This window comes from Saimiri boliviensis, chromosome 15, assembly GCF_048565385.1.
Source record: "Saimiri boliviensis isolate mSaiBol1 chromosome 15, mSaiBol1.pri, whole genome shotgun sequence".
In the NCBI taxonomy this organism is placed as follows: domain Eukaryota; kingdom Metazoa; phylum Chordata; class Mammalia; order Primates; family Cebidae; genus Saimiri; species Saimiri boliviensis.
The window spans coordinates 46,663,159-46,690,192 of NC_133463.1; the positions used below are offsets into that span (position 1 = coordinate 46,663,159).

Here is a 27,034-nt window from a genome sequence, read left to right on the forward strand (position 1 = left end):
AGAACCAAATCATCGATTTTATACAAAAAATTAAAACAGCAACCAGAATATTACCATATACTAAAATCCAGTTCTTGAAATTAATTTCCACAAGTTATCAAACATGCTTAAAATGTTTTTTAAAAAAATTATTATCAATAAAAGGCATGAAAAGATACAACAGCATTTTAAAAGAATGATACTTTGGGATAATTCAAAAGAAATTATCCCCCCAAAAAATCTTTTTGGAAAAGAATGTCATTACTTCACCCAAAATAAATATATATGTAACATATATATAAATTTATAATATTAGCTGGTCATAGAGCATAGCACTGTAATTCACAAAATATGGCATGTGCATGTGTGCTGATGTCAAGACCTACTGAGGGAACTTCTACCCAGTAACAAGGTAACAATTCTCCAATTTGGACAATGCTTTCATTCTCTAAAACAGCATACCATCTCATACCAGTTAGAATGGCAATCATTAGAAAGTCAGGAAACAACAGATGCTGGTGAGGATGTGGAGATACAGAAATGCTTTTACACTGTTGGTGGAAGTATAAATTAGTTTAACCATTGTGAAAGTCAGTGTGGTGATTCTACAAAGATCTAGAACCAGAAATACTACTTGACCCAGCAATCACATTACTGGTATATACTGAAAGGATTATAAATCATTCTACTATAAAGACACATGCACACAAATGTTTACTGCAGCACTATTTACGATAGCAAAGACTTGGAACCAACTCAAATACCAATCAGTGATAGACTGGATAAAGAAAATGTGGCACATATACACCACGGAAGGTTATGCAGCCACATAAAAGAATGAGTTCATGTCCTTTACAGGGACCCGGATGAAGCTGGAAACCATCATTCTCAGCAAACTAACACAGGAGCAGAAAATCAAACACCGCATGTTCTCACTCATAAGTGGGAGTGAATGAGAATACATCAACACAGGGAGGGTAATAGCACACACCGGGACCTATCATGGGGTAGGGGGCAATAGGAGGGAGAGCATTAGGACAAATATCTAATGCATGCGGGGCTTAAAACCTAGATGACAGGTTGATGGGTCCTGCAAACCACCATGGCACATGTATACTTATGTAACCAAAACTATATGTTCTGCACATGTAACCCAGAACTTAATATAAAATAAAAAAATTAAATAATTTCTAGAGCTTAAATTGTGAAACTACACATTGTAATGTTTTCTCTTAGTTTCATTGGTAAGTTGTCAGTTCTTGTAAAAAAAAATTTCTTACTGCATTCTGAAATAAGCAAAATTATCAACTAAAATGGGCTTAAGGGTTATCAATGGGCAAAAAGACCACAATAAACAAAGAAAAGTCATAATTTAAGGATAACCAAGCTGATTAGTTGGAAATACCTAGTTTTCTTGTAATTATTTTAAGAAAATCAATTTGTCATATTCTCTTGATTTAACGGCTATCACTATGGTAGAATAAATACTAAAGCTTAAAAACAAAATTTATCTTACTAATCTCTAAAGCATAAAGAAATACTGCTGGTAATCAGTTCAGTGACTTGCTGAGTTGATGTGAAAAGTCCAGAGCAAAAAATATCATTTTCTCTTTATCACCAGATATTAGAAAGTATAATGCTATAAGGTAAATTAAGCAAACTGCATGTATTATTTGAATTGTTAATTATTTTATATATGTAATAATTATATTAAGATTAATTTGACCAAAAAATTAAAATATTCTGACCTTATAGACATAACTAAATAATAAAGAAGTGGCTACACCTTTCACTCAATTAAAATTAAAATAATCATCATGTGCTTGAATACAAATTTTATTACTAAAATAATTTTTTAAAAAACCATATTAATGGAACCTTCTACCCAGATCATTATAAATACCTTTGGCCTCAGAGTCAAAAGCCATATTTTGCTCTAATTAAATTCATTAAAAGACATGACAGTTTAGTTGAAAAAGCAGTGAATTTGTCTTATATTATCTAACTTCAAGTACCCAGCTCTGTTACTGAGCACTATGAATCCCCAGGCAAGATATTTAAGCTCTCTAAGGTTTAGATTTTCTTATATAAAATAAAGAATTTAAGTTAAATGACATATGGTCCCCTTTTATCTATAACATACTGTAATTTAACAAAATCTACCTTACGACCACATTAGTAAGAAAAGTACATGGAGGAGGCCGGGCGCGGTGGCTCAAGCCTGTAATCCCAGCACTTTGGGAGGCCGAGGCGGGTGGATCACGAGGTCAAGAAATCGAGACCATCCTGGTCAACATGGTGAAACCCCGTCTCTACTAAAAAAAAAAAAAATACAAAAAATTAGCTGGGCATGGTGGCACGTGCCTATAATCCCAGCTACTCAGAAGGCTGAGGCAGGAGAATTGCCTGAACCCGGGAGGCGGAGGTTGCGGTGAGCTGAGATCATGCCATTGCACTCCAGCCTGGGTAACAAGAGTGAAACTCCGTCTCAAAAAAAAAAAAAAAAGAAAAGTACATGGAAGACATCTTTCTTACTGACTTTTTAAAAATAAAGTTCATATGTAAGAATAATTAAACCAGTTGCAGATGGTAGAATGAATGCTTCAGGTAGTATATACCATGCTGAGAAATTAACTTCCACTTATCTACATAGAGAACTGAGAACCTGAAAGGACCTACTCCTTGTTAGAAAAGCCTTTAATTATGAATGAATTAGAAGGAAATATATTACTAATCATACAGGCAGACTCAATTTAACATTTGTTAAATGAGGCAAATGAGGCTAATATCTGCTCAATTTACCTTAAAAGTTCAGAGGATCAACTATTACATTTAAAAATGCTTCATAACCTACAGAAATAAAAAATTCTACTTTCCAAGGCATTCAAGTAAACTCCACTAACCTTTCCTACACGGCAAAAAGTAGCAAATTTTTCATCTTATAAAAATACAAGAGAAATATGATATTCAGAGGGGTGAATGTTATACCAGAGAGCGTATACTGTTAAAATAAGCACTCAAGGTAATGGATAGAACCAAGTCAATAAAATACTTTAATATTCTAGAACTATTAAGATGCTAATCTCTCCTTACAAAATTCATCTGGTACACACTGTTGATTCTGTTATGCGTTGCTTATATTTTGCAACTTCAAAACCTGCATGATGATAAGACTTGAAATGGTGCCTTTACCTGATACTTTAAGTGATGAGAAATAATGATTTTATTTAAAATAGTTGTGACATTTTAAAATGCATACATTTAAGAACTATGAGAGAACCATTTTCAAATAAATCTTGAAAGTTAAAAACAATTCTGGCTTCCCTCATGGCAGGTCTATCTCCTTACTGCTGGTAAATCTTATAGTTTATCACCACCCATTTGACTCCAACCTTTAATACTCAATGAGCCTATCTTTTGAAGGCACAAAATATGTTATACCGCTTTCTTCCCAATATCCTTTCCAAAACTGGACTACTTTCAGATCAATATTCTCCAGTATCTCACAAGAGTTACCCTTTTCAGCTCATCCTAGAAGAGTTTTTGTCTTAACATAGTCAGTGCCTACCCTACTTAACATACAACCTCATTTTTCACAGTATTTTAGTCACCTTTCACCTTTCCACTAGCACATTTTAGTGCTCTAGTTTGGCAAAACTGCTGCCTAAATAACCAACTCCGGACTATAAAACACTCAAGTTGCCTGTTGAACCATAGAATTCTACCTTCTACCTTTCTCTAAGTTAGTATCTTGATCTCAGAGCGACTTGCTTTTCTTAATAAGCTAATTCCTGGCTGCATTTCCCTTTTTACCCAGTCTGAACATGACCCATATTTATACTACGAATTACTCTCGAATCCCTTGCTTCATGGCCAAATGTTTGGAAAATGGTAGATTAATAAAGTTAAATGGGTTCTCTTAGAGCAGACTTCCTTAGTCTGAGAGAGAGAGAGAGAGAGAGAGAGCGACTTAGTGTGTTGTTATTTCCCCAAATTTATTTTATCAGCAATCCTTTGTACTCCTAAGACCAGTGTCCTCCACCAGTGTCCTAAGGAGCAGATTTTATTGAAACACTGATTTACATTTTCTGCTTAGTCCTTCCCTACTTCTCATTTACTCACTGTCTGTATTGCAGGCAGACTTTATCAGGCCAACCACTGTATTGAAATAAATCCATTCTACCAGACGCAGTGGCTCACGCCTATAATCCCAGCACTTTGGGAGGCCAAGGCAGGTGGATCACCTGAGGTCGGGAGTTCGAGACCAGCCTGACCAACATGGAGAAACCCCATCTGTACTAAAAATACAAAATTACCTGGGTGTGGTGGCATATGCCTGTAATCCCACCTACTCAGGAGGCTGAGGCAGGAGAATTGCTTCAACCTGGGAAGCAGAGTTTGCGGTGAGCAGAGATCATGGCATTGCTCTCTAGCCTGGGCAACAAGAGCGAAACTCTTGCCTAAAAAAAAAAAAAAATACATCCATTCCTTGATTCAGTATTTGTTGAGCACCCAGCATGAGGCAGAAACTGTTCTAGGAGGCAGGGATATAAGGATGATAAAAAAACAAAGACTGATCTTATAGAGTTTTCACTGATCTAATAGGGAAGAAAATAAATAAAACAAATATATAAAATAGTACATGGTGATAAGCACAATTAAGATAAAATGAGTAAGGGCAAAGAGATGGTCACAATGCTGTCTTGGAGAAGTATGAATAATCAGGAAAACTTTGTTTAATAAGGAGACAATAAAAACTTTAAAAATGAATTACCATGAATTTACTAATTGTCAAATCTGAAGCCCTCTTTTGAATCCCCATCCTACCAGGCCTTTCTACAGTCTGAGGCACTGCTGATGAATCCCTTTCACCTTTAAAGTCCTTTATTTCTTGGCTTCAATATTTCTTTCTCTCCTCCCAAGCATGCTATGTTTTACCTATACTGGACCTATTAACATGTTTTTTGTGATTTTCCTCATTTAACAAACACACATACTGAGAGGGCCTCCTATGCATCAGGTATTTAGTTAAATGCTTTACATATATATTACATCATTTAATATTTAATATAATTTAGGTAGTTACATATTTAATAGCTCATTTTTTCACAGCAGAGAAAATTAAGGTTCAGATTAAGTAAACTCCCCAAATCATAGAGCTAAAAAGAAACAAAGCAAGGATTCAAACACAGTCCTCTCCAATAATACTGTCTATTAAAATATTTGGCAACTCAGTACCACAAAGCAATAAATGTTAGATAAATAAAGATGAAGAATTATTCAGTAAACTAGTATACATTTATACTAGAAGAAGATAAACAGAACAGTTTTTCTTTCTTTATTTTTTAAAGATGGGTTTTCACCATGATGGCCAGGCTGGTCTTGAACTCCTGACCTCAGGTGATCCAACCACCTCGGCCTCCCAAAGTGCTAGGATTACAAGTGTGAGCCACCGCGCCCAGCCAACAAAACAGAAATTTTGATGAGACATGACTGTCTTTAAACCAAGTGCTATAGCAGGCATCCCCAAACTATGGCCTGCAGGCTGCATGCGGCCCCCTGAGGCCATTTATCCGGCCTCCCGCTGCACTTCAGGAAGGGGCACCTCTTTCATTGGTGGTCAGTGAGAGGAGCACAGTATGTAGCGGCCCTCCAACGGTCTGAGGGACAGTGAACTGGCCCCCTGTGTAAAAAGTCTGGGGACGCCTGAGCTACACTGAAGAGCAACCAATCTTCCAATTAAGTTTTAGAGGGCAGTACTAAGATTTAATAAGTCAACAATCCATAAGAGGAACAGACAGTCTGATCTCAGTCACAATTTTTATAAGCATTTATCAGGGTTATGAAGGGAATGACAATACTATACACAAGGATAAAATCTGCTAAGATTTTACCATGTCTTCGTTTTACAAACAAAAAAGGCTTATAAGAGATTAGAACTCTCCCAAGTCTAGAACTACCTCTATTATCCTTAGATTTGTAGGGCTCGACTTTTAGATGAAAAGGAATTAAGCTTTGCTAAAATTACCCACACAATTTAGAGTTGTCAGATATTGATTATACAAAAACATAAATAACTTATATTTGGTTTCAAAGTACAGTGTTTGAGCCTAATACCTCATCTATTGACTGAATATTTAAGAAGCATAAAGACCCATAAGATCAAAAGTAATATAAATGGTATATGATTACATACAAATAATGTAAAAGTTATTAAAAAAAGAGTAAGATCATATTCAACGGAATTTTTCAAGAGTCCATATATTTTCTAGTTTTACAGCCAAGATTAATGTCTGGTAACTGGTTTCAACTAGAAACATATCTAATGCCAGAATACAAGATTTACTCAATTACTCTGACACATTAAGCAAACTTTTGACTATTTCTTACAGGATACTGCAATATAATATTTTTTAGGCATCTGCAAAGTACTAGACTTTAACTTCTATATGTTTATAGAATGAAAGCATAGATGAATGAATTAAATGGTAACCTTAAGACTCAGAGTTTGATATCTGCAAAGTGTGATCTCTTAGGGGAGAGCGGAGGAGGAGAAAGGGGAAAAAGGCACCTTCCTAACTTCAACAGAAAACTCACAAGAGCTTTTATTAAATTGAACCACTGAAATTACCGAAATTCAACTGTTTTGTCCTACATAATTTAGGGCAGTTTCATATATTTCAACCCAATTTATCATAATTAAATTATTATAGTTAACGATACCATCTTATTTTGTAAAAAAAAAAAAAAAAAAAATCAAAAAGAGCAAGCACTATTAACATCATATACTGGGCCCATAAAACATGCCTATAAACACAGAATCCACCTATTTGTTCTCCGATGCAACTGATTATCCGTATAGGTTTCCATTACATTTTAAAAGCATTCCTAGTAAGGTTTCAATAGTAATATCTTAGCATTGTTAAAATGTAAGGTTCACTGAAACGTAGGTTCAATGAGAGCAAAGCTTTATCGTTTTTATTCTTTGCTGCATCCTAGAACCTAAAAAGATGCCCATAATAGACATTTATTTAACAACATATATTTATTGAGTACCTACTTTGTGTCAGACTTTGTTTTAGGTGCTTAACATACATACATACATAAGCAAAAATCAGATGGTGATCTTTTTCTTAATAACAAATGATGAATAAAATAAAAATCTGCAAACTGCTCAAAAACACTTTATAGATAATATATAATAAAAACCTTATATTATGTACAATTAACATCTTAAAGGAATTCCAGAACCCATGCTCCTATCCACTGTGCTTTAATCCCACCAAGATATAAAATTATCTTGAAACTAAAAAATACTGTACTATCATTACAATTCCTTATTTTATGGAAACTTTAATTATCTTCCAAAAACACGTAAGCAAAAAAGACCTTCATAGCATACTGCAGCTGTCCACAAATGGAAAATTATCAGAATTATTTATATATCATTTTCAAGGTGTTTACTATGAGAGCTTAACCTCAGAGCAAAAGCACGAAATAAACTCCTACTCATGTTATTACATTTGCTTTGTGGTGAACTTAGATGACTGAAAAAGTTACCGGTTACCACTTTTCACTTCATCACACAATGTACAATATTTTACTCTCTAGCATGCAACAATACACAAGACTCAAGGCTTCTGCTCATTCTTAATTCCAACTGAATCCATGTAAATTAGCAGACTGGGGTGGGGGGGCTAAGTCAAGACAACAGGATCTCAATTCTGTAGGTTCGTTCTTCATCATAACAAATAAAAAAATCTTGTAACTGTTGTTGCCAGTGCTAGTTACTGTGGGGTTTTTTTCTTCCTTTGTTTTTAGGTGAATGTTTCCATTACACAGGATAACATGGGTAAACAGAGTTGAGAAAAAGTGAAAGAACTGGGAACAAAGCAAAATCTGGAGTCACGGTTACAGCACAAAGATAAACCCAAGATAAGGAACCAATACTGGCTCTTTCTCACACAGCGGTCGTGAAGCTATCAAATCCTTCTGGTAATCTATCGTACCGACTTGAAAGCTGGCCAGTGACACTTCCTTGGGAGATGCTCCGACATCCCTCCGACAGAAGGCTGTCGGGATGTAAAAAAAAACGGTTACCTAGGGAGACTGGCCAAGGAAGGTGTCAGGAGCTCGAGGCTGGAGACACACCCCGGGGCTCCGGCACAAACTGGCCTGGCGACGTTAAGGCCGTGGACAATAATGGATAGAGTCCAGTCTGCAAGGAAAACAAAATCTGGCCAGAGACTGGGATCACTAAAAGGGCACTCAGAAGTCAGGCAAGATCAGAAAATTGTAGGAAGAGACGTGCAGGCGTGCTGCCAGAAGCAGGAACGGGCTCCGGGCGGACAAGCCCAGCTGAAGACTAAGGCGGGGCAGCCTGTGAGCGTTCGCTCCGCCGCATCTGGGCTGGCCGGCTCCCTTCGGCTCCGGCCTCCAGAGGCGCGGCGGGAACGTGGCGGAGTCCGCCGCTCCAAGCTTGCCCTCGCCTCCCTGCTACTGGTGTCCAGGGACCCCAGCTGCTCCGGGCCCGCTCTAGCCGCCCTGCCCGCATCCCTTCCCCTCCTCACCTTCCAGTCCCTCCATTGCGCCGCCGCCTCGAGCTCGGCGAGACTCCTCCAGCAGCGCCCGCCACCGCCCAGCTCTGGCTGTGGCAACCCAGCCGCACCTCCCACCCGCTAATATCCCTGGCTCCTATTGGTTCCGGCGCTGCGGGGCGTGGCTCCGTGGGGGCGGGGCCGCGGCGGAGGCGCGGCTCCCGGGTTTTCTGCCTACCTCGCTGGGTCTCTCGAGGTTACCCTTCAGGGAGCCGCGAGCCGCTTCAGGTTGCATTCTGCGACGCAAAGGCGCCTTTGTTCGACTCCAACCTTTGTTTCCTCTCATACCTTATCCTCCTATTTTGAGTACCTCAGCACCTCGTGGGCTGCGCTTCAGCATGTCCTCATCAGTCAGTGCCTCTGACTTCTAGCCGCCAGTCCCTCCGAGCGGATACTCGAAGCAAGCAAGCACACCAAACAAACGCCCAGCACGCTTGCATGCAGGACGCTCCGTTTTCCGCTCTTCGGTCGCGTGACTTGACCCGAGCGTATCCCCTAGACTTGATATGCACACACAGCTTCATAGGTTCAGACACGTTTTTTCTAGAGAAATCATGCTTTCTATCTGCGATTGTGGAACTGCTATTGCGCTAAGCCCTTGAAAATAATTTCCTCATATGAAAGCTTGGGTCAAAATTTAGAGGAGGAGCCCAGCCCTCCCTCCGTCTTCTGCTCTTTGCCTACCCTGGTATCATCCTTGAACCGAAACAGTCGCCTGGCCTGATAATGTTTGATCAGAGAAGCTGAATTGGGGAATTAACCTACAACCTGACAGGATGAGGCCCGCCAGTCTCCAACAGAGTTTAAAACATCCTGAAGATGAAGGTAACTTCAAAACGAACTCAGACCGTTTTCATGTTTTTGCTTACCATTCACCAGAGCTGCATTTCTTTGAAAATTTGATTTAGCAGTTATAAACAAAGTGTATTGTTTGTTGACTATAGCCTATCTACCGGCAAGCAACCTTCGGATTAATTTTATTGTTAAGCTACTCTAGACTGAGTGAGGAAAGGTCCTTTTTTTCCTCCTTAGTACTACTGAGGCAAAAGTAGAATTTTGGGTGGGGAGGAAAGGGCTTAAAAGAGCATTAAAGAGGAAAAAAGCACACAGGAGAATAAAGACGCCATTATTTTACAAATTACAAGTTCTTTCACTGAAGGCAAGATGAATATTGAGTTGGCTTATACCTTATTCAGCATAAAATCTACAGAAACAATAAAAATAATAATAGTCATAAAGAATAAATCATGTGAAGCATGTTTTAGGTCCTTTTTTTTTTTTTTTTTTTTTTTTTGACGAAAGTCTTGCTCTGTCGCCCAGGCTGGAGTGCAGTGGCGGGAACTCAGCTCACTGCAACCTCCGCCTCTGGGGTTCAAGCGATTCTTCCGCCTCCCAAGTAGCTGGGATTACTGGCGCTCGCCACCGTGCCCGGCTAATTTTTGAATTTTTTTGGAGTGGGGGTTTCACCATGTTGGCCAGGCTGGTCTCAAAGTCCTGACCTCGTGATCCATCCGCCTCGGCCTCCCAAAGTGCTGGGATTACAGGCCTGAGCCACCGCACCCAGCCTGGTCTCGATCTCTTGACCTTGTGATCCACCCTCCTCGGCCTCCCAAAGTGCTGGGATTACAGGCTTGAGCCACCGCGCCCGGCCAGGTCCCTTTTACATATTCATGAATCTTCAAAAGATGTCTACAAAGTAGATACTACAATCTTCATCTGACAGAATAAAAATTTTCATTTTCTAGATGTCTCAGAGAATTAATATTTTGTCAATATTTGTATCATTAGTGAATGGTAGAGCTTGGTTATACTCTTGTCTGTTAAATTCCAAAGCCTAGGGTGATTTAAGTGGGCTCATCACTCCCCTTCCTTGCCTTGCCTTTTATTATAGCTGCCTCAAATGTAAACTCAAGTTTTAGACACGTTATTTAACATATATCTGAGGAGGCATTTCTATTGTGAATCTTAATTTTCTAAAACATGATTGCTAGTCTCCTCTATAAGTCAGGCGTCCCCAAACTTTTTACACAGGGGGCCAGTTCACTGTCCCTCAGACCGTTGGAGGGCCGCCACATACTGTGCTCCTCTCACTGACCACCAATGAAAGAGGTGCCCCTTCCTGAAGTGCGGTGGAGGGCGGGAGGGGGCCGTATGCGGCCCACGGGCCTTAGTTTGGGGACGCCTGCTATAGGTATTGGTATCTTCAGAACTTTTATGCTACAGCTACCATGGCTCCTGCAGTTTTTCCCTGATTCTGACCCCTGGATAAATAGGACTTCTTCCTACCAGTCTTCAATAAGTTCTTTCCTCTGCCGCCTACATACCCAGCCTGAGAGTCTCTTTGGTCTAGGGGCGCTGTATCATGACTTTACTTTCTCTCCAGTCTAGTCCATTTTTCGGAATGCATTCATTTAACAAATGTTTGCTGAGTACCTTCTGTACCTCAAGTCCATTTTATCACTACCAGTTATTAAATGAATGAAGTTCAGCTTCTCATGTTTTTTAAGCACTCATCTGCACATATTTTTTTTTTTACCAGCCATGTGAACTTATTAACTGTGTTAGATATAGTGAGCCCCAAGATTCTCCTCAAAGAATCAGTATGTCGGTATGTTCAGCTCTCTTATTCTTTAATTCTCTGTTTTAAAGTTCAACTTCCTTGTAGTACACATGTGTTCCCCCTGGGCCCTAGCTCTGTCCTGACTCATAATGGTCACCTGCCTCAGTCACCTTGCTCCGGTCACCTTCTTTGACCTAGGTCACCCTGGCTACCTGCTCTGCCCTGCTCGTAATCACCCTTCCCACCAAACCACCAACCTGCCACTCCAGCTCGGACCCCTGCTCTCTTTAAAATAGTCAATGGGTATAAGTCTAGCTTGTGTGGTCTAACCCAAGCCAACAAGGGAACGACACAGCAGTAGGGGAGACCCCCGTCAGGCGTAAGTACATTTTCCCCTCCTTGTACAGGCTTGTGGCCACCATTGCTCCATCCATGCGCCACATCTTTCTATAGAAGTAAACTGCCTTGCTGAGAGGATTTATCTTCGAGTGCTATTTATTTTGCAGTATCAAAATTTTGCTTATAACAACTGATAATAACATTTATAGATCAATAAGAATTTGAGATCTTCCACTCTCCTTATCATACAAAAAGGAAAACAAAGTTTCAGAGATGTTTCTGACTTGGTCAAGATCACAAAACTAGTACTTAATTGCAATAGATATTGTATAGGTGTTTTATTACATCATTTCCATGATTCTTTCCATTTTGCATTATATTCCCTTCATCCACCATTTCCTTGAGCAGATCCACATCTATTCTGTGCATTTCTGGAATGTGCAGAATAGATGTGGATCTGCTCAAGAGCAAGCTGCATATAGCTTCTTGTTTCAAAGCTCCAATCTCTTGAATCACACCAAGTTCCAGACCCCTTTCAGAGAGAGAACCATTGGTTCTCATTCAGATCAGTTGCAGAGCACAACTGAATGAGACTCTGAGTCTCAGTGAGAACTCAGTTTATCACCTCCACTATGTGGGACATTCCGTCCTTTCATGACCAGCAGAGGAATGACCTACCACAATTTAGCATATAAAAATAATTCATACATTTGGTAATCACGAGAAAATGATAATATTCATCAAAAACATAAGAAAATAATTCCCTTAAAAGAGTTCTAGATTGAGAAAGCACATTTTGAGTTGGCTTTTGCTAGCTTTATTTGAAGTAAAAATAAAATTTTCTAAGTGTTCAGGGGAAAAATAGTGATAGTTTTTCATGGCCTGAGAAAATCAGAAAGCATATAAGTAGGCTGTCACAGGTGAAGATTTATTGAAGACAAAATATCCTAGACAAGAAGCACCAAGAAAAGAAAGAGGGGCTTTAAAAAGGTGAGGAACTTAAAGCAAGCTTTACCTACTTCATTGATTGAAGGGCTCTTCCATTCATAGTGTGATAGCAATTATTCTAGTTCTATTCTTCTCTACTTTTGAAACTAATTTTCAACGCAAAAAGATCATTTTTTTCAAACTTCAGCTATAATCTTGCCTATACATACCTTTGTATCACAATTTCAAATCTTAATTAAAAATCTATTAACCAAAATGCTTATTGAGGTCCTCTCTAGTCTAGTCCATTTTTCTGACACATTCTTTCAGCAAATATGTGTTGGGTACGTTCTGTGCTTCAAGTCTATCTTATCACTAGCCAGATACTAAAATGAATGAAGCTCAGCTTCTTCTCAGGTTTTTAAGTACTAGTCTGTACATATTTTTTTTTTTTACTTACTATGTGATATTTTTAACTGAAAATAACATATATAGACCAATAAGGATTTGATGTCTTCCAACCTTGAGTACAACATTGCACTAGGCACAGCAGAAAGCTTCAAAGAAATCTCTCTGATTTCTAGAAAGTTAACATCTAGTAAAGGAAACCCTGAGCAAGACATAATACAGGGCAAGGGAGGGTTAATGGTAGTTAAGTTTTAGATGTTGTGGTACAGCTTATAAAAGCAATTGGTTTCAGGAAGTCATTTACATGAATGAAACAATTTTAAAGGTTTTAAAGATGTAGAACTTAAACTGTGTTTTGAAGAGTGTCATAGGATAGGTAGAGATCACTGAAGATGATGGGACAATGGCATAATCTTCCTTAAGAAAATGATACAAGCCTGGCATGTTTTGGGACCATCTAAAGAACCAAGGAGAATATTTGTGTATATTTTGGTTCATGTGTAGCATTTGTTCTTCTTTATATTACAGAGCACACACATTATGGCTATATAATGTATATCTTTTTAAGCAAGGTGTTGAGTTAATGCTCGCTAAAACCCAGCATGTATCTCAACTATCCATGCAAAGGTATCTCTTTTATTTTCTTTTTATTGTTTTTCATTCATCCCCCATTTTCATTTAATTTACCAGCATCCTCACTATAGGCACAATTCTATTACGTACAGATGTCTTTGGATATGTGTAATTCTTTGAAACACATATGGTGCTGTTTTGTATATGCATCTGTTTTTAATTTATATAAATGGCATTATTCTATGGTTTTCATTCTGTTTGCAATTTTTTAATTTTAATTAATTTTATTATTTTATTTAATTTTTTAATTTTATGTTAACTTTTTATCATTCATTCAGAGATACACCCATGTCACTGTATGAAATTCAAGTTTATTGCTTCTGGATGTTGGATAATAGTATTTTCCTGTATGCCTACACCACCACATTTTACTTACTCATTTCTGTACTGATGGGCACTGAGTTGCCTCTAACCTGCTGCTACAATGCACATCTTTGTGCCTGTCCCCTTATGAACCTGGGCTCAAGTTTCTCTGGGATGCATCCTGGGAATACATTACTGGATCATATTCACTTCCACTAAGCAGCTAGATTTCTCTCTACAGTTGCTATACTAGTGTACATTCCCATGAGCAGTACAAAGGGCCCATCTTTCTATGTCTCAGTAATAGTTGACTTAGCTCTAATTTTTGAATCAAGAGTTCATCTTTTCTTCATATACTTGCTAATTCAGTTTTGGCTTTCAATGAATTGCCTGGTTTTACCCATTTGTATATTGAAATTCTCATCTTTTTCTTATGGAGGTATAAATTCCTTGTATATTCTAGATGTTGACCCCTGATAATTTTAATTATTTAAAAAATATTTTTCCAGTTTGCCAAATACTTGATAGTTTTGTCTTTGATGCCTTTCACTGAATAGAAGCCCATAACATTAATTCTATAAAATCTGTCAATATATTTTCTTTATGAATTGTGCATTTTTTTATTAAAGTTTTCTTCACTTCTAGATTATTGATGGTATTTTCTCACATTTTTGTATTAGTGTTATCCATTTTCTCTTTCTTAATTAGGTTTTCAATCCACCAGGAATCACCTTTGTATATTATATGTGTTTGAAATCAACTGTATTCTTCTGCCTATAATTAGTCAGTTTTTCCTAAACTATCTCTAAACAGAGGAAGTAAATATAGACAACACAGAATTACAAATACAATGATATTTTGAACAGCTTTGTTTCTATAAATATAAAAACTCAGAGGAAATTGATATCTTTCTGGATAAAATTAAAAATTTTGACAAGAAACTTGAGTAGTATAAAAACTGTTAATAAATTCAAATAGTAAAGACAGCTCTTCACTTTAATGCCCCAGATGGAGAAAGATTTACAGGTGACTTTTACCAAACTTCTAAGACAAAGATAATTTTTATTGTGTCCAGAGTTTCAATAAAATTTAAAAAGAGGAAAAACTCACATTTTTTAAAAATTAGTATAACCTTGATTCCAAACAACATAAAATTAATATATGAAAAATGATCGAATTGTCTCTATTCTAACATTATATATACAAAAATCCTAAAAAAGATATTAGCATATCGTATTCAACCAAATTATTATTAAATAAGACAGTATAGACCAAGAATAAAAGTATAGTTTCATATCAAGATATCCGTATAAATTTTAGCTTTTTTTCTTCTGTTTTCTGTTTATTCAATAAGAACCATTGACAAGCCATGAATTCTGCATTTGAAATCTTTATGATACATTTCAGTGACAAGTTTTGTTTTTCTTTGTGTTGCTGACTCCACCAAAGACAGGTATATATGATTAATGATGGTTGAAAGAAAAGGGTTGATATTGACAAGGAAATGTGGTTCGTGTCTAGATAATTTGTAGTAATGCCGTTTCATTAATTGTACTTACTCTAAAAAATCAACCAGTTTGGGTTGGAAATGGATAGACAAAATATAAAAAATGTATTTCTAGTTTTAAAGACAAAATTCCCCATTGGATGATTCTACATATTTAGCCATTCGTATCTTAATTTGAAACACATTTATCTTGTAACTAGATTTGTGGTGCATCTGACACTGCAGCAGAAGATTGGCATTAGGCCTGGAGAAAGGGATACAGATAGATTGGTTTGGGAGAAGGGCTCTGATTTGCGTGACCAGGACACAGCATGAGTCCACTGGAGGCCTGAACAGTAGGGAACACAGAACAGAGATGGGAGGATCTGAAGAAGCCACCGGGTGTTCTGTTTTTCTCAAAATAGTATTAGTGATATTTTAGCTGAGCGTATGTGGAATAAAAACAATACTCCCCAGCCTCTCTTGCAACTAAGTAGTCCAGGTGACTAAGAATTCATAACTTCCATGTGCATAATTTTTAATCATCTTTAAAAAACAAGGGGGGTGAGCCATTCTTCTTCTTTTTGTTCTCTTTTGTTGGCTGGCATTTGGGCATGATACCTAGAGCTGGAATAGCCATCTTGGGCCATAAAGTGACTTTGGGAATAGAGTCTATTCATAGGAGAGCTAAAAGACTGAAGAAGCATGGATCTCTTGCATCTGGACCATCAATCTCTAAATTTACATAAGAGAAATTATTTTATCTTAAGCATTTTTTTTGAGAGAAAAGAATAGGTAAGGGGAATTGTTCTATATTTATAGTCAAACTTAATCCTCATAAAACAGAGATTCAGATACAGAGGTAGGAGGAAAAACAGTTTTTCCTAGTTTATTTTATGTTGCTGGGTAACTCTAAAAATTTGAATAGGTATCAATACCAAGAACTGTTTTGAGGAATTGTGCACTTCAGCTTTGTCCGATTTTGCTGTTGTCTCCAGGACAGCCAAGTGTTTTCAGATGCATCTTTTCTTTTGGAGGAAAATAAACAACAAAAAAAGATAAACTATCAAGAATCCTTTCTCCCTTACTTTATTATTAATCATAGTGAGGGACTGTGTTAAGGAAACAAACTTCTGTTTCCGGGTCCACAAGGGGCATGGCTTCAAAAACATGAGTTTCTCAGTGCCATGCCTTCATCCACGTCCCAATTCCGGGATCTAGAGTTCTTTGTCTAACTTTTCCTAACGAGGGCTAGGTAAAAAAATCCAGGTGAGCTTCTTTTTCAAAAACCCCAGGAGGAGAGGGTTCTGGTGTGGGCCAATTAGCCAATCCGGTATCAGAGTCCAGATCAATCACTCCAGTGGAAGTTTAAAAGAACTCCTCTCATTGGAAGAAAACATGAATGGGGCGGGAATAACTTCAGGGTTAAAGGCCCCCATGCTGCTTATCTATACGGATTCCACCCTTGAATCCCCTCTTACAGCAGTCTGGGAGCTCTCTCTCTCCTTTTCTCTCTCTGCCTAATAAATTTCTCTCACTAAACTCTGGGTCCACGACATTTATTCCAAAGGTAAGCTCACTGTGCCTCTGGGCCCCCTTTCCCTATCCCTGAGGCGAGAAAGGCCAAGGACCTGGGTGCATTGGGAAACTGGAAAACTGGGAGCATCTTCCAGATGCCTCCTTTCCCTCCCCACATCCCACTACTCCCTCCCGCTCCCTCTCCCTCCTTCCTGCCATCTCTCCCCCTCCCTCCCTCCTCCCCCTTCCTCACTCACACCCCCCTCCCCCCCGCAATAGCAACTTCCCAAGGCCTTTAAAATTTGCTTTAAAATGCTGTAAAATATTATAAATATTATACAATGATGATGATGTCAGCCTATTTATACTAAAGACAAAGAAAAATTCTCCTATTATCAATCACCTAAATAAATATCTTGGCACTTCTTCATAGTTTTAAAACAGATTATTTGGTTTCTGCAGCTGCCATTTAAGGGAAAGAGCTATATGAGAATTCACCCTTTATACATATACTAATTGCTAATATAATTGATTACTTGGTTTTACTTTAAGGACAAATGGGTAAAAGTTAAAAACCAGAGCTCGTTTATGTTGTAGATACACAAGTAATTAAAGTTATCTCTAATTAACTATACAAATGATATGTTTGCAAACATGTCATTCTAGAAAAGTTGCTTGCTTGCATTTTTTTACATTGAAACATCGTTTTATTCACTTATGTATTGATTTCTTACTTAGAATGTATATTAAAAGCATGCATCTGGCATACTGTCTTGTTAGATTCATTTTATCACATAATGAATTGTTAGATTCATTTTATCACATGAATCTAACAATTGTTTGCTCATTGTTCCTAAGAGACGGAGTTTTTTAAGCCTATGTACATTTATGTTTCTTAGCAGCTAACAGATAATCAACAAAACAGAAATAAGAATCTCCTTATTATGTTTTCAAAACATAATAAGGTTTATGTTTTCATAAGAAAATAAATTCTAGATACAAAATATTATCTAAAATATTAGCATTCCTTAAGTTATATGCAAATTATTTATGTGAATTTATAGAAAATGAATTTAAATAGAGTTTAAGGAACACTAATTTTCAAACAATTTCATTGTTATAAGACTAGAGTGGTTGTCAGTTTTTCTTTGAAACTTCTTTGAAATTTCTTCAAAAATAAGAGAGCTCTTAAACCTTTGCAGTGCCTCTGTTACTATGAATATTAATGGCCCTTCAGAAGTGAAAGTTGTTGTTACCTTTTCAAAATCTCCTGCTCTGGAAGGGATATCCACCCCTACTATTGAGAATGTTGGCTGATGATCTATAACTACTTCTCCAAAGAATTGCCCTTTTCATAAAAGGTGCCACCATATCTAAGAGGTTATGACCCTTCTCTCTGAGGGTGTACTCACAGCTAATGACTTACAGGCTGGCTCCTTTGATTCGGGGTAGGCTCAACTTGGTCTTCACATAAGACTACATCCTTGCTTACCTTTCCTCTCTTGCCACCAGGCCCTAACTTGCTTTTCTCACTCAAAGGGAGCTATCTTTCAACAAATAACTTCCACAAGAATCCCCTCAGCTTCTAAGGAAACTGACCTAAGACTCCTTTACAAATGGATTAATAGTGTCAATTTAATGCCCTATTGCTGCTATTAAATGTTATTTGATCCCATGCCCAGCTATGCTTTTGGTCTGAGATGAAAAAATTCGCCCTTTCACTGCTTCCCTGAATTACATTCTTGAAACCAAGAATGTGAAATATTGATGGGGATATGTAAACAGACTGCCTTTTACCCCTGGAGATTTCAAAGAGCTGATAGTAAATAAACAGATTATCAACTATCTATTCAGTACTTTGAAAGTAATTGTCTACATTTTCGTAGGACATTACTGCTTTTAAAAAGCTTAGTTTAATACTTCTCTCAATGATATTCAGTAAATATTTGCTAAATGACTGGATAAATATGAGTGAATGAATATGGTCTTCAAAACAGTTATTTTAGGTAAGCAGAGAGGTTTTATTTAGCTCATAATGGTTATGGTTAATATGTTAATATGCACACTATTTTCCATATAGGCTCATGTGATAATCTATTTGTGATGTAGGTGTTATTCTTTCCATTTTTATGTTGTAGAAACTAAGGTTTACAAATAAATGTTATGTAATGTTAATGATGACATCAGAAGATTTATACTAAAGACAAAAAAATCTCTCCTATTATCACTTAAATGAATATCTTGGCACTTCTTCGTGGTTTTGAAAGCCTTATGGCTCTTAGAACAATCAAATCCTATGGTTTCTGCAGCTGCCTTTTAAAAGAAAAAGCTGCATGAGAAGTCACCTCTTAAACATATACTAATTACTAATATAATTGATTACTTGTTTTTGCCGTAAGAAAAAATAATAAAGTGACTTTTTCAAAGCTACAGTTAGTAAATGGCAGGATTGGATAATGAAAATAAATATCCAACCTAAGATCTCATTTATCATAGCATAACTGCTTTTTCTAGATGAGGACACTGAGTCTGTAGAGAGTGACGAAAGGGAAGACCCTGGATTTATGCTCTCTTGAGTTTCAAGTTATGACTGATAAATTGTCCAAGAACTGAAGCAGAAGCAAGCCATTTGAGTTAAACTTTCTTTCCCTAAATGACAGAATCAATGCATGATGGTTAATTTTATGTGTTGACTTGGCATGGTCATGGACCAAGAGATTTGGTCAAACATTATTCAGGATGTTTCTGTGGAGGTGTTTTAAGATGAGATTAACGTTTAAATTGGTAGACTTTGAATAAAGCAGATTACTCTCCATAATGCAAGTAGGCTTCATCCAATCAGTTGAAAGCCTTAATAAAATAAAGACTGAAAGACTGACCTCCCCCTGGGCCAAAAGAAGTTCTATCAGCAGATTGCCTTTAGGCTCAAATTGCAATGCTTCCCTGGTTCTCTAGCCTCATGTCTTAACCCTGCAGATTTTGGACTACACAAGCAAGGCAATTACTTAAAAAAAAAATTATATATATATATATATATATATATATATATATATATATATGTCCTGTTGGCTCTTTTTTTCTATATATACATGTCCTGTTGGCTTTTTTCTCTGAAGAGTTCTGAATGCTTACCCTGTGCTTGCAATGCTTACCTAAGTAGGTAGGCAACCGACTCCTGGAAGGCACAAAGTACAAACAAGAATATTCTCCTGAAAGAATATGCAACCTTAATATGATCTGTGTCCTTATTCAAATACCCTACTGGCTGCTTCTAGTTGGATGTCTCCTTTGTTAGTATAATATGTCTCCTTTCTTAGTATAATAATTTGGACCCTGCAGATAGGGGCAAACTCATGGCCCAGCTTCCAAAAGCAATAAATCTTTAAAAGATTTTTAACAATCTTCTCCTATCACAACTTTACTCTGGAAAGACTCAGAAAGGTTTATTAAAAGACTATTCAACATGAGTGGTTGATTGGCTAAACCAACTACCTAGAATTCAGGTCTTCTACCTTCTGACCCTTTGCTTGTGCCTTTTTATATACAAATCAACACATAGTTTAGTTCAGGAATTTTAAGAATAAAAACTTTTCCTCCCAGGGAACTTAAAATGTAGTTAATTGAGCAAGAACATATGAAGAATGTGGTAATAATACGTAGTACATAACTAGTGTATTGAATATAATTGAGGACCAAATGAAGACTATAGAAAATAACTACTAAACATTCTAATTAAAGAGGTTATTATGGGCCGCTTTGCCAGAGAAGGATTAGTGAAAAAAAACCAGGCACTGAAGATGGAAGTCCTACAGTAGTTTATAATCTAAATGAAGTAACAAGATATAAAAATTATTAAAAACTACATGCTTATGCAACCGATACATATAATGCCTGAATGAAAATTCAGGTCAAAAGAAGCAGAAGAGTTACATGCATAAATGTCCACATGGTTTGGAATTAGGATAGTTTCCTGTAGGAGACAGATTTTGTGTTTTGTTCTTGAAGGTTATATAGGATGGTGACAGGCATTTTGAACAAAGGATTGATCATAGGCTGAACAAAGGTAAAAAAGCAGGCATGGTAATGTTACTTTCAGAAAATAATAAAAAAAATGGAAAATTAATTACACAAGTTTGTACTGAACATTTATAATTTTTGAGAAATATAAATTGTTATCTTGTGATTACATGCTTTCTGGCATTTAAGATTATCCCAATTGAGAAAAAATAATGAGTTACAAGATCTCTTTATCAGAGATTAGGAAGTATTCTGATTCTTCAGGAAATTTTCTCCTAAAACTGATTTGTAAAAAAGCAATTTATGGTGAGACCTGGGATTGGATTGAAGGCAAATTAGAAAAGCAATATGATCTTATATTTTCCAGTGTGAATGATTAAAAACATGGCAATTCTACTAGGAGAAATAGCAAAATTGACAAATAAGTGTATTTGAAACAAAAATATATGTTTGCTAATGTGTAAGAATAGGAAACCTTACAAATAAAAAATAAAGCCAAATATTTATTACATTTTCAGTAATACATGACATTTATTTGACAAATAAATATTTGTGCTACTTTTTTAGAAACGAATTGTTAAAGTTATGTTTTTTTAACAGATTTTTACAAGTAAGATTATGAAGAACTAAGTTTTGGTGCTTTCTTAGTAATTAATTAACCACTTGTATATGGGAAATTATGGAATAAAGATCATGACACTGCGTTATCACAAAATTGGTAGGCAAAGTTAATTGCCTTTTATAACATAGGATTCGACTTAAGTGAACAAACACAGGTTTCCAAAAGTGTGTAACAGCAATACAAAGTTACAAGTAAATATGCCTTAGCATTGTAAATAGTATTTTCACTATTTTATGAAAGTACTTTGACTTTCTTACCAAATAAACTGGTAAATATTAAATTTTATGATAAAATATAGATTGAAATAGACATAACCTAAATTTTTTATTTGCATATGTAGATATCCAATAAACTTTTCCTTATCTAGGTAGCACAATATGGTGGTGAGCTAAAGGATCTGTTGAAAAACAACTATGGCAATAATTTCTCATTCTTTCAAGATTGGTCAGTAAATTTTCTAACCGAGACTTGCAGAATCTGGTATCCAAAATATTTTTACATTCACAGTTGAAGAAAAACCAATATATGGTTTACACATTCTATTTCCACATGATAAAAGTAAATATGGTTGGATCTAGTTTGGGGCATGTAGAATACACATCTGAAGTCTGCACATTAGGGTTTTCAAATACTATTTTTACTATCTTTATTTCCAGAGATATACTTACTAGTTTTAATATAGCCAAGAAATTTAAAGTAAGTTAAAATTTATTTTCAAATTACAATTAAGGTTTAAATGATATATCCCTTACAAATAGATATTAGAAATGCAAAAATAATTAGGAACATTCTATAATTCTGTTAAAAATTTTCACTTATTTCTTTATACACAATGAGGTCTCTTCGTAACAACTACTTTATAGTTCTTCCTTAGAAACAACACCAGAAAGAAATTACAAATTACTTTTGTGCTTCAACTCAATGTTGAACACTGCTAATTCTGTGAAGTCTGTATGAAAATTGCAGCTTTTATGCATCATAGCTTTTATACAATTTTAGAACAGAATTGACTCATCTGAGGTCAACCTGTTCTTTGAGAGCTTTTATTTAAATTAAACACTCTCTTCTGTAGGAAGTCCAATATTTTTGCAGCTTACAGATTTTAGATTCATCTTGTCATATCTGACTCCAAAGACACAGTCCTGCTGAAATATAAACTTTACCTCTGATGCTTGGTCTCTTTCCCTTGCTTCACGATAATTCCAATGAGTCAGACTCTTGTTAAATTCCCTAAATACTATTCCCATAACCATCTGTATGTAGAGTAGATTTGTGAAAACTGCCTCTTAAGAATAACACACTGAAAATTCAAGTTCTCATCATGGTACATAAAAACCAAAATGTTAAAGACATAGTTGAAGACTAAATAGAAGCCTTATAATTTGGATACAAAGCAACTATTAACTTTTTATTTTAAAATAACAAGTTTTTAACAAACACGTTGCACCATGAAATTAAAAGGATATACTAAAGCCAGCTTAGAAATCAATAGCATTTTTTATCATTGGAAAGTCATACTTCAAATTAAATCACATCTTCAAATTTTAAAAAATATGGATAAAAATGTAAAAAGTACTTCTCCTTTGTTGTTTTAGATATATTTTCATGTAGAACATTTACAACATTCAAGTGATTTATAGGACTTCCCACATCTTAGTCCAACAGTTCACTTCTATACAGCTGAGAGTCACCTAGGCCATCATATCCTGATTTGTAGGAATGTGATATATAAAACTGAATGACATGTAATATTACGTGTTTTCTAACTCAGGGAGTAAACATACAATAAAATAGACCAAAACACAGAAGACAGACTAATGTGGTAAAGTTTAATACATTTTATAAATATTATAAAACTAAGAATATAAATTGGTTAGATATAAACATCATATTTAAATTAATAGGATTTAGAAAAAAATTTTCTTTTAAGTTCAAGGGTACACATGCAAGATGTGCAGGTTTGTTACATAAGTAAATGTGTGTCAAGAGGCTTTGTTGTATAGATTTTTTTTTTCATCACCCAGGTATTAAGCCTAGATTCCATTTGTTATTTATCCTGATCCTATCCCTCCTCTCACCCTCTACCCTCTGGTAGGCTCCAGTGTGCATTGTTCCCCTCTATGTGTTCATGTGTCCTCTTCATTTAGTTGCCTCCCACTTATAAGTAAGAACATGTGGTACTTGGTTTTCTGTTTCTGCATTAGTTTGCGGAAGTATGGCCTCCTGCTCCATTCATGTCCCTCCAAAGGATATGATCTCATTCTTTTTTACGGCCACATAGTATTCCATGGTGTATATGTACCACATTTTCTTTATCCAGTCTATCATTCATGGCCATTTGGGTTGATTCCATGTCTTTGCTATTGTGAATAGTGCTGCAGTGAACATGTGTTCATATGTCTTTATAATAGAATGATTTATATTCCTTTGGGTATATACCCAATAATGGGATTAGTTCATTGAATGGTATTTCTGCCTTTAGGTCTTTGAAGGATCACCACACTATGTTCCACAATGGTTGAACTAATTTACACTCCCACTAAGAGTGTAAAAGTATTCCTTTTCTTCCACAACCTCACCAGCATTTATTAATTTTTGACTTCTTAATACTAGCCATTCTGATTAGTGTGATATGGTATTTCATTGTGGTTTTGATTTGCATTTCTCTAATAAACAGTGACGTTGAGCTTTTTTATGTGATTGTTGTTTGCATATATGAAAAGTGTCTGTTCATGTCTGTTGCCCACTTTTTAATGAGATTGTTTGTTTCTTGTAAATTTGTTTACATTTCTTATAGATGCTGGGTATTAGATCTTTGTCAGATGCATAGATTGCAAAAATTTTCTCCCATTCTGTGGGTCATCTCTTTATTCTGTTGATAGTTTCTTTTGCTGTGCAGAAGCACTTTAGTTTAATTAGATCCCATTGGTCAATTTTTGCTTTTGTTGCAATTGCTTTTGATATCTTTGACATGAAATCTTTGCCAATGCCTATGTCTTGAATGGTATTGCTTAGGTTTCCTCCTAGGGTTTTTATAATTTTGGGTCTTACATTTAAGTCTTTAATCAATCTTGAGTTTATTTTTAGAAAATCTAATAAAAAGATTGAGTCTAGTAATGTTTCTTGTTACTTTCTTTAGGAAAATAAATATTGAATTCACTTTTATTTTATTTTCTCTGACTTGTCTTTACCCTCTCTTAATCCCTCATTCTAGTTATCATTTCTCAATTTCTCAAGGCAAAAATTCGAATTGACTGCTTAACATCAGCCTACAATGTAACTTTGTACTGATGTTAATAAGCATTGTCTGAAATTTCAGAAGGCAATAAAGTCAGCTGTCACTCCTGAAAATATTATCTGGCTGGCTGTGTTTTGCTACAAAGGTGGTTAGTTGGATATTCAGTAAATTAAAGGTAATTGATGTAATAAAAATAGACAGCCAAAAAAAAAAGTGACAAATCTCAAATTTAAAATGCCTATTCTCAGCCAGACACAGTGACTTATACCTGTAGTCCCAGTACTTTGGAAGGCCATGGCAAGAGGATCACATGAGCCCAAGAGTTCAAGACTAACCTGGGCAATATAGTGAGACCCTGCCTCTACAGAAATGCAAATTAAAAAATAGCTGGGCCTGGTGGCCTGCACCTGTAGTTCCAGCTAGTTGGCTGAGGTGAGAGGATCACTTGAGCCTGGGAGGTTGAGGCTGTAATGAGCCATGATGGCTCCACTGCTTTCTAGCCTGGGCAACAGAGCAAGATCCTATTTCAAAAAAAAAAATTACATTCTACCACATTATTAAAAAGATAAATCAAGTTTTGATGAGAATATAGAGAAAAGGAGTCCTTGTATACTGTTAGTGGGAATGTAAATTAGTACAGCCACATAAAAAATAGTATGGAGATCCCTCAAAAAACTAAAAATAGAACTATCACTACCATATGACCCAGAGAATATGAAATAGATATGTCAAAGAGATATTTGCATCCACATGTTCACTGGAGCAGTATTCAAAATAGCCAAGAAACAGAAACAACCCAAATGTTCCACTCACAGATGAATGAATTTTTAAAACGTTAACATGTGATATATATACACAATGACATAAAATTAAGCTTTAAAAAACAGGAAATTTCGGCCGGGCGCGGTGGCTCAAGCCTGTAATCCCAGCACTTTGGGAGGCCGAGGCGGGTGGATCACGAGGTCAAGAGAACGAGACCATCCTGGTCAACATGGTGAAACCCCGTCTCTACTAAAAATACAAAAAATTAGCTGGGCATGGTGGCACGTGCCTGTAATCCCAGCTACTCAGGAGGCTGAGGCAGGAGAATTGCCTGAACACCCAGGAGGCGGAGGTTGCGGTGAGCCGAGATCGCGCCATTGCACTCCAGCCTGGGTAACAAGAGCGAAACTCCGTCTCAAAAAAAAAAAAAAAAAAAAAAAAAAAAAAAAAAAAACAAAAAAAACAGGAAATTCCCTCATTTGTGACAAAATGGATGAATCAGAAGGACATTATGTTGAGTGAAATAAGCCAGGCACAGAAACACAAACACCTAATGATTTCACATATGTGGAATGTAAACATGTTGAACTCTATGAAATTGTGGTTACCATAGGCTGAGGGCCAAAGGGGAAATAGCAAGATATTGGTCAAGGGACATTTAAATTAGAAGGAATAAGGCTAAGAAAGCTATTATATATCATAGTGACTACAGTTAATAACAATATATTGTATATTTTAAAATTACTGAGACAGTAGATTTTAAATATTCTCACTGCAAAAAAAAAAAAGATAAGTATGCAAGGTATACTTTAAATAGCTTGATTTACTCATTCTACAATGTATACATATTTCAAAATATGTTGTATACTATAAACATATAGAATTTTTACTTGTCAATTTAAATAAATATTTAAATTCTAATAAGTACACATATTTCTGATAAAATAATATAATCATAACTGACTCTTGTCACTTATAACAATGGAAAGGAAGGTCAATTGCATAGGGCTGGAAGAGAAAAAAGATGATTTGCATTGAGACAAAAAGTAGGGAGTGGTGGCTAGACCTTTGGTCTCTGGTGCAGGGTTTGGCAAACTACAGCCCATAGAACAGCTGCCTGTTTTAATAAATAAGATGCTATTGGACCACCATCACTCCCATTCATTTATAAATGGCTGCTTTTGCACTGCAATGGCAAAGTTGAGTATTTACAACAGAGATTGCATGGCTGACAATACCTAAAATATTCACAATATGACTCTAAGAAAAAGTTTGGCAACCCACACTTGCACTAGTGTCCAGCAAAACTGTATCTGTACCCTTCATTTTCTTGAAAAATGGACTGAATTCCTCTGAGTCACCTATTCCACACTTGAAAGACGTGAAAAATAGTAGTTAATTCATAGGGTTATTATGAAGATTAAATGTGGAAATTCAGGTTAAGTACTTACACAGTAAGGTGTTAACAAACTAACTGGAATTATGAGCTGGTGATTAAACTACCTTTTTATTCTTTGTTATCTCACAGATTTATTTATAGACATTTTAATTGCTAGGCAACTCAATTTATAATCTACTAATGTGATAACTGATAAATTGTTAGCTTATACAGAATATTGTTAAATGTCATACATTTATTCATAAA

General features: G+C 36.1%; 1 protein-coding gene and 1 long non-coding RNA gene across 6 annotated transcripts in view; one reads left to right on the forward strand and one right to left on the reverse strand.

Annotated features, from left to right (window-relative positions):
- Nucleotides 1–8,639, reverse strand: part of ZC2HC1A (zinc finger C2HC-type containing 1A) — a 64,457-nt gene extending 55,818 nt beyond the window's left edge. For all 5 annotated transcript variants that reach the window (XR_012514112.1, XR_012514111.1, XM_010350900.2 and 2 more), the window contains exon 1: nt 8,550–8,639. Coding sequence is in view for 3 of the 5 variants with exons in the window: in XM_010350900.2 (XP_010349202.1) it covers nt 8,550–8,565 (16 nt within the window). In the remaining 2 variants the exon portion in view is untranslated. The remainder of the gene's footprint in view (nt 1–8,549) is intronic.
- A 122-nt stretch (nt 8,640–8,761) lies between these two features.
- LOC141581401 (uncharacterized) overlaps nt 8,762–27,034 on the forward strand; it is a 43,382-nt gene continuing 25,109 nt past the window's right edge. The window contains exon 1 of the long non-coding RNA XR_012513986.1: nt 8,762–9,401. This is a non-coding gene — a long non-coding RNA (uncharacterized LOC141581401). The remainder of the gene's footprint in view (nt 9,402–27,034) is intronic.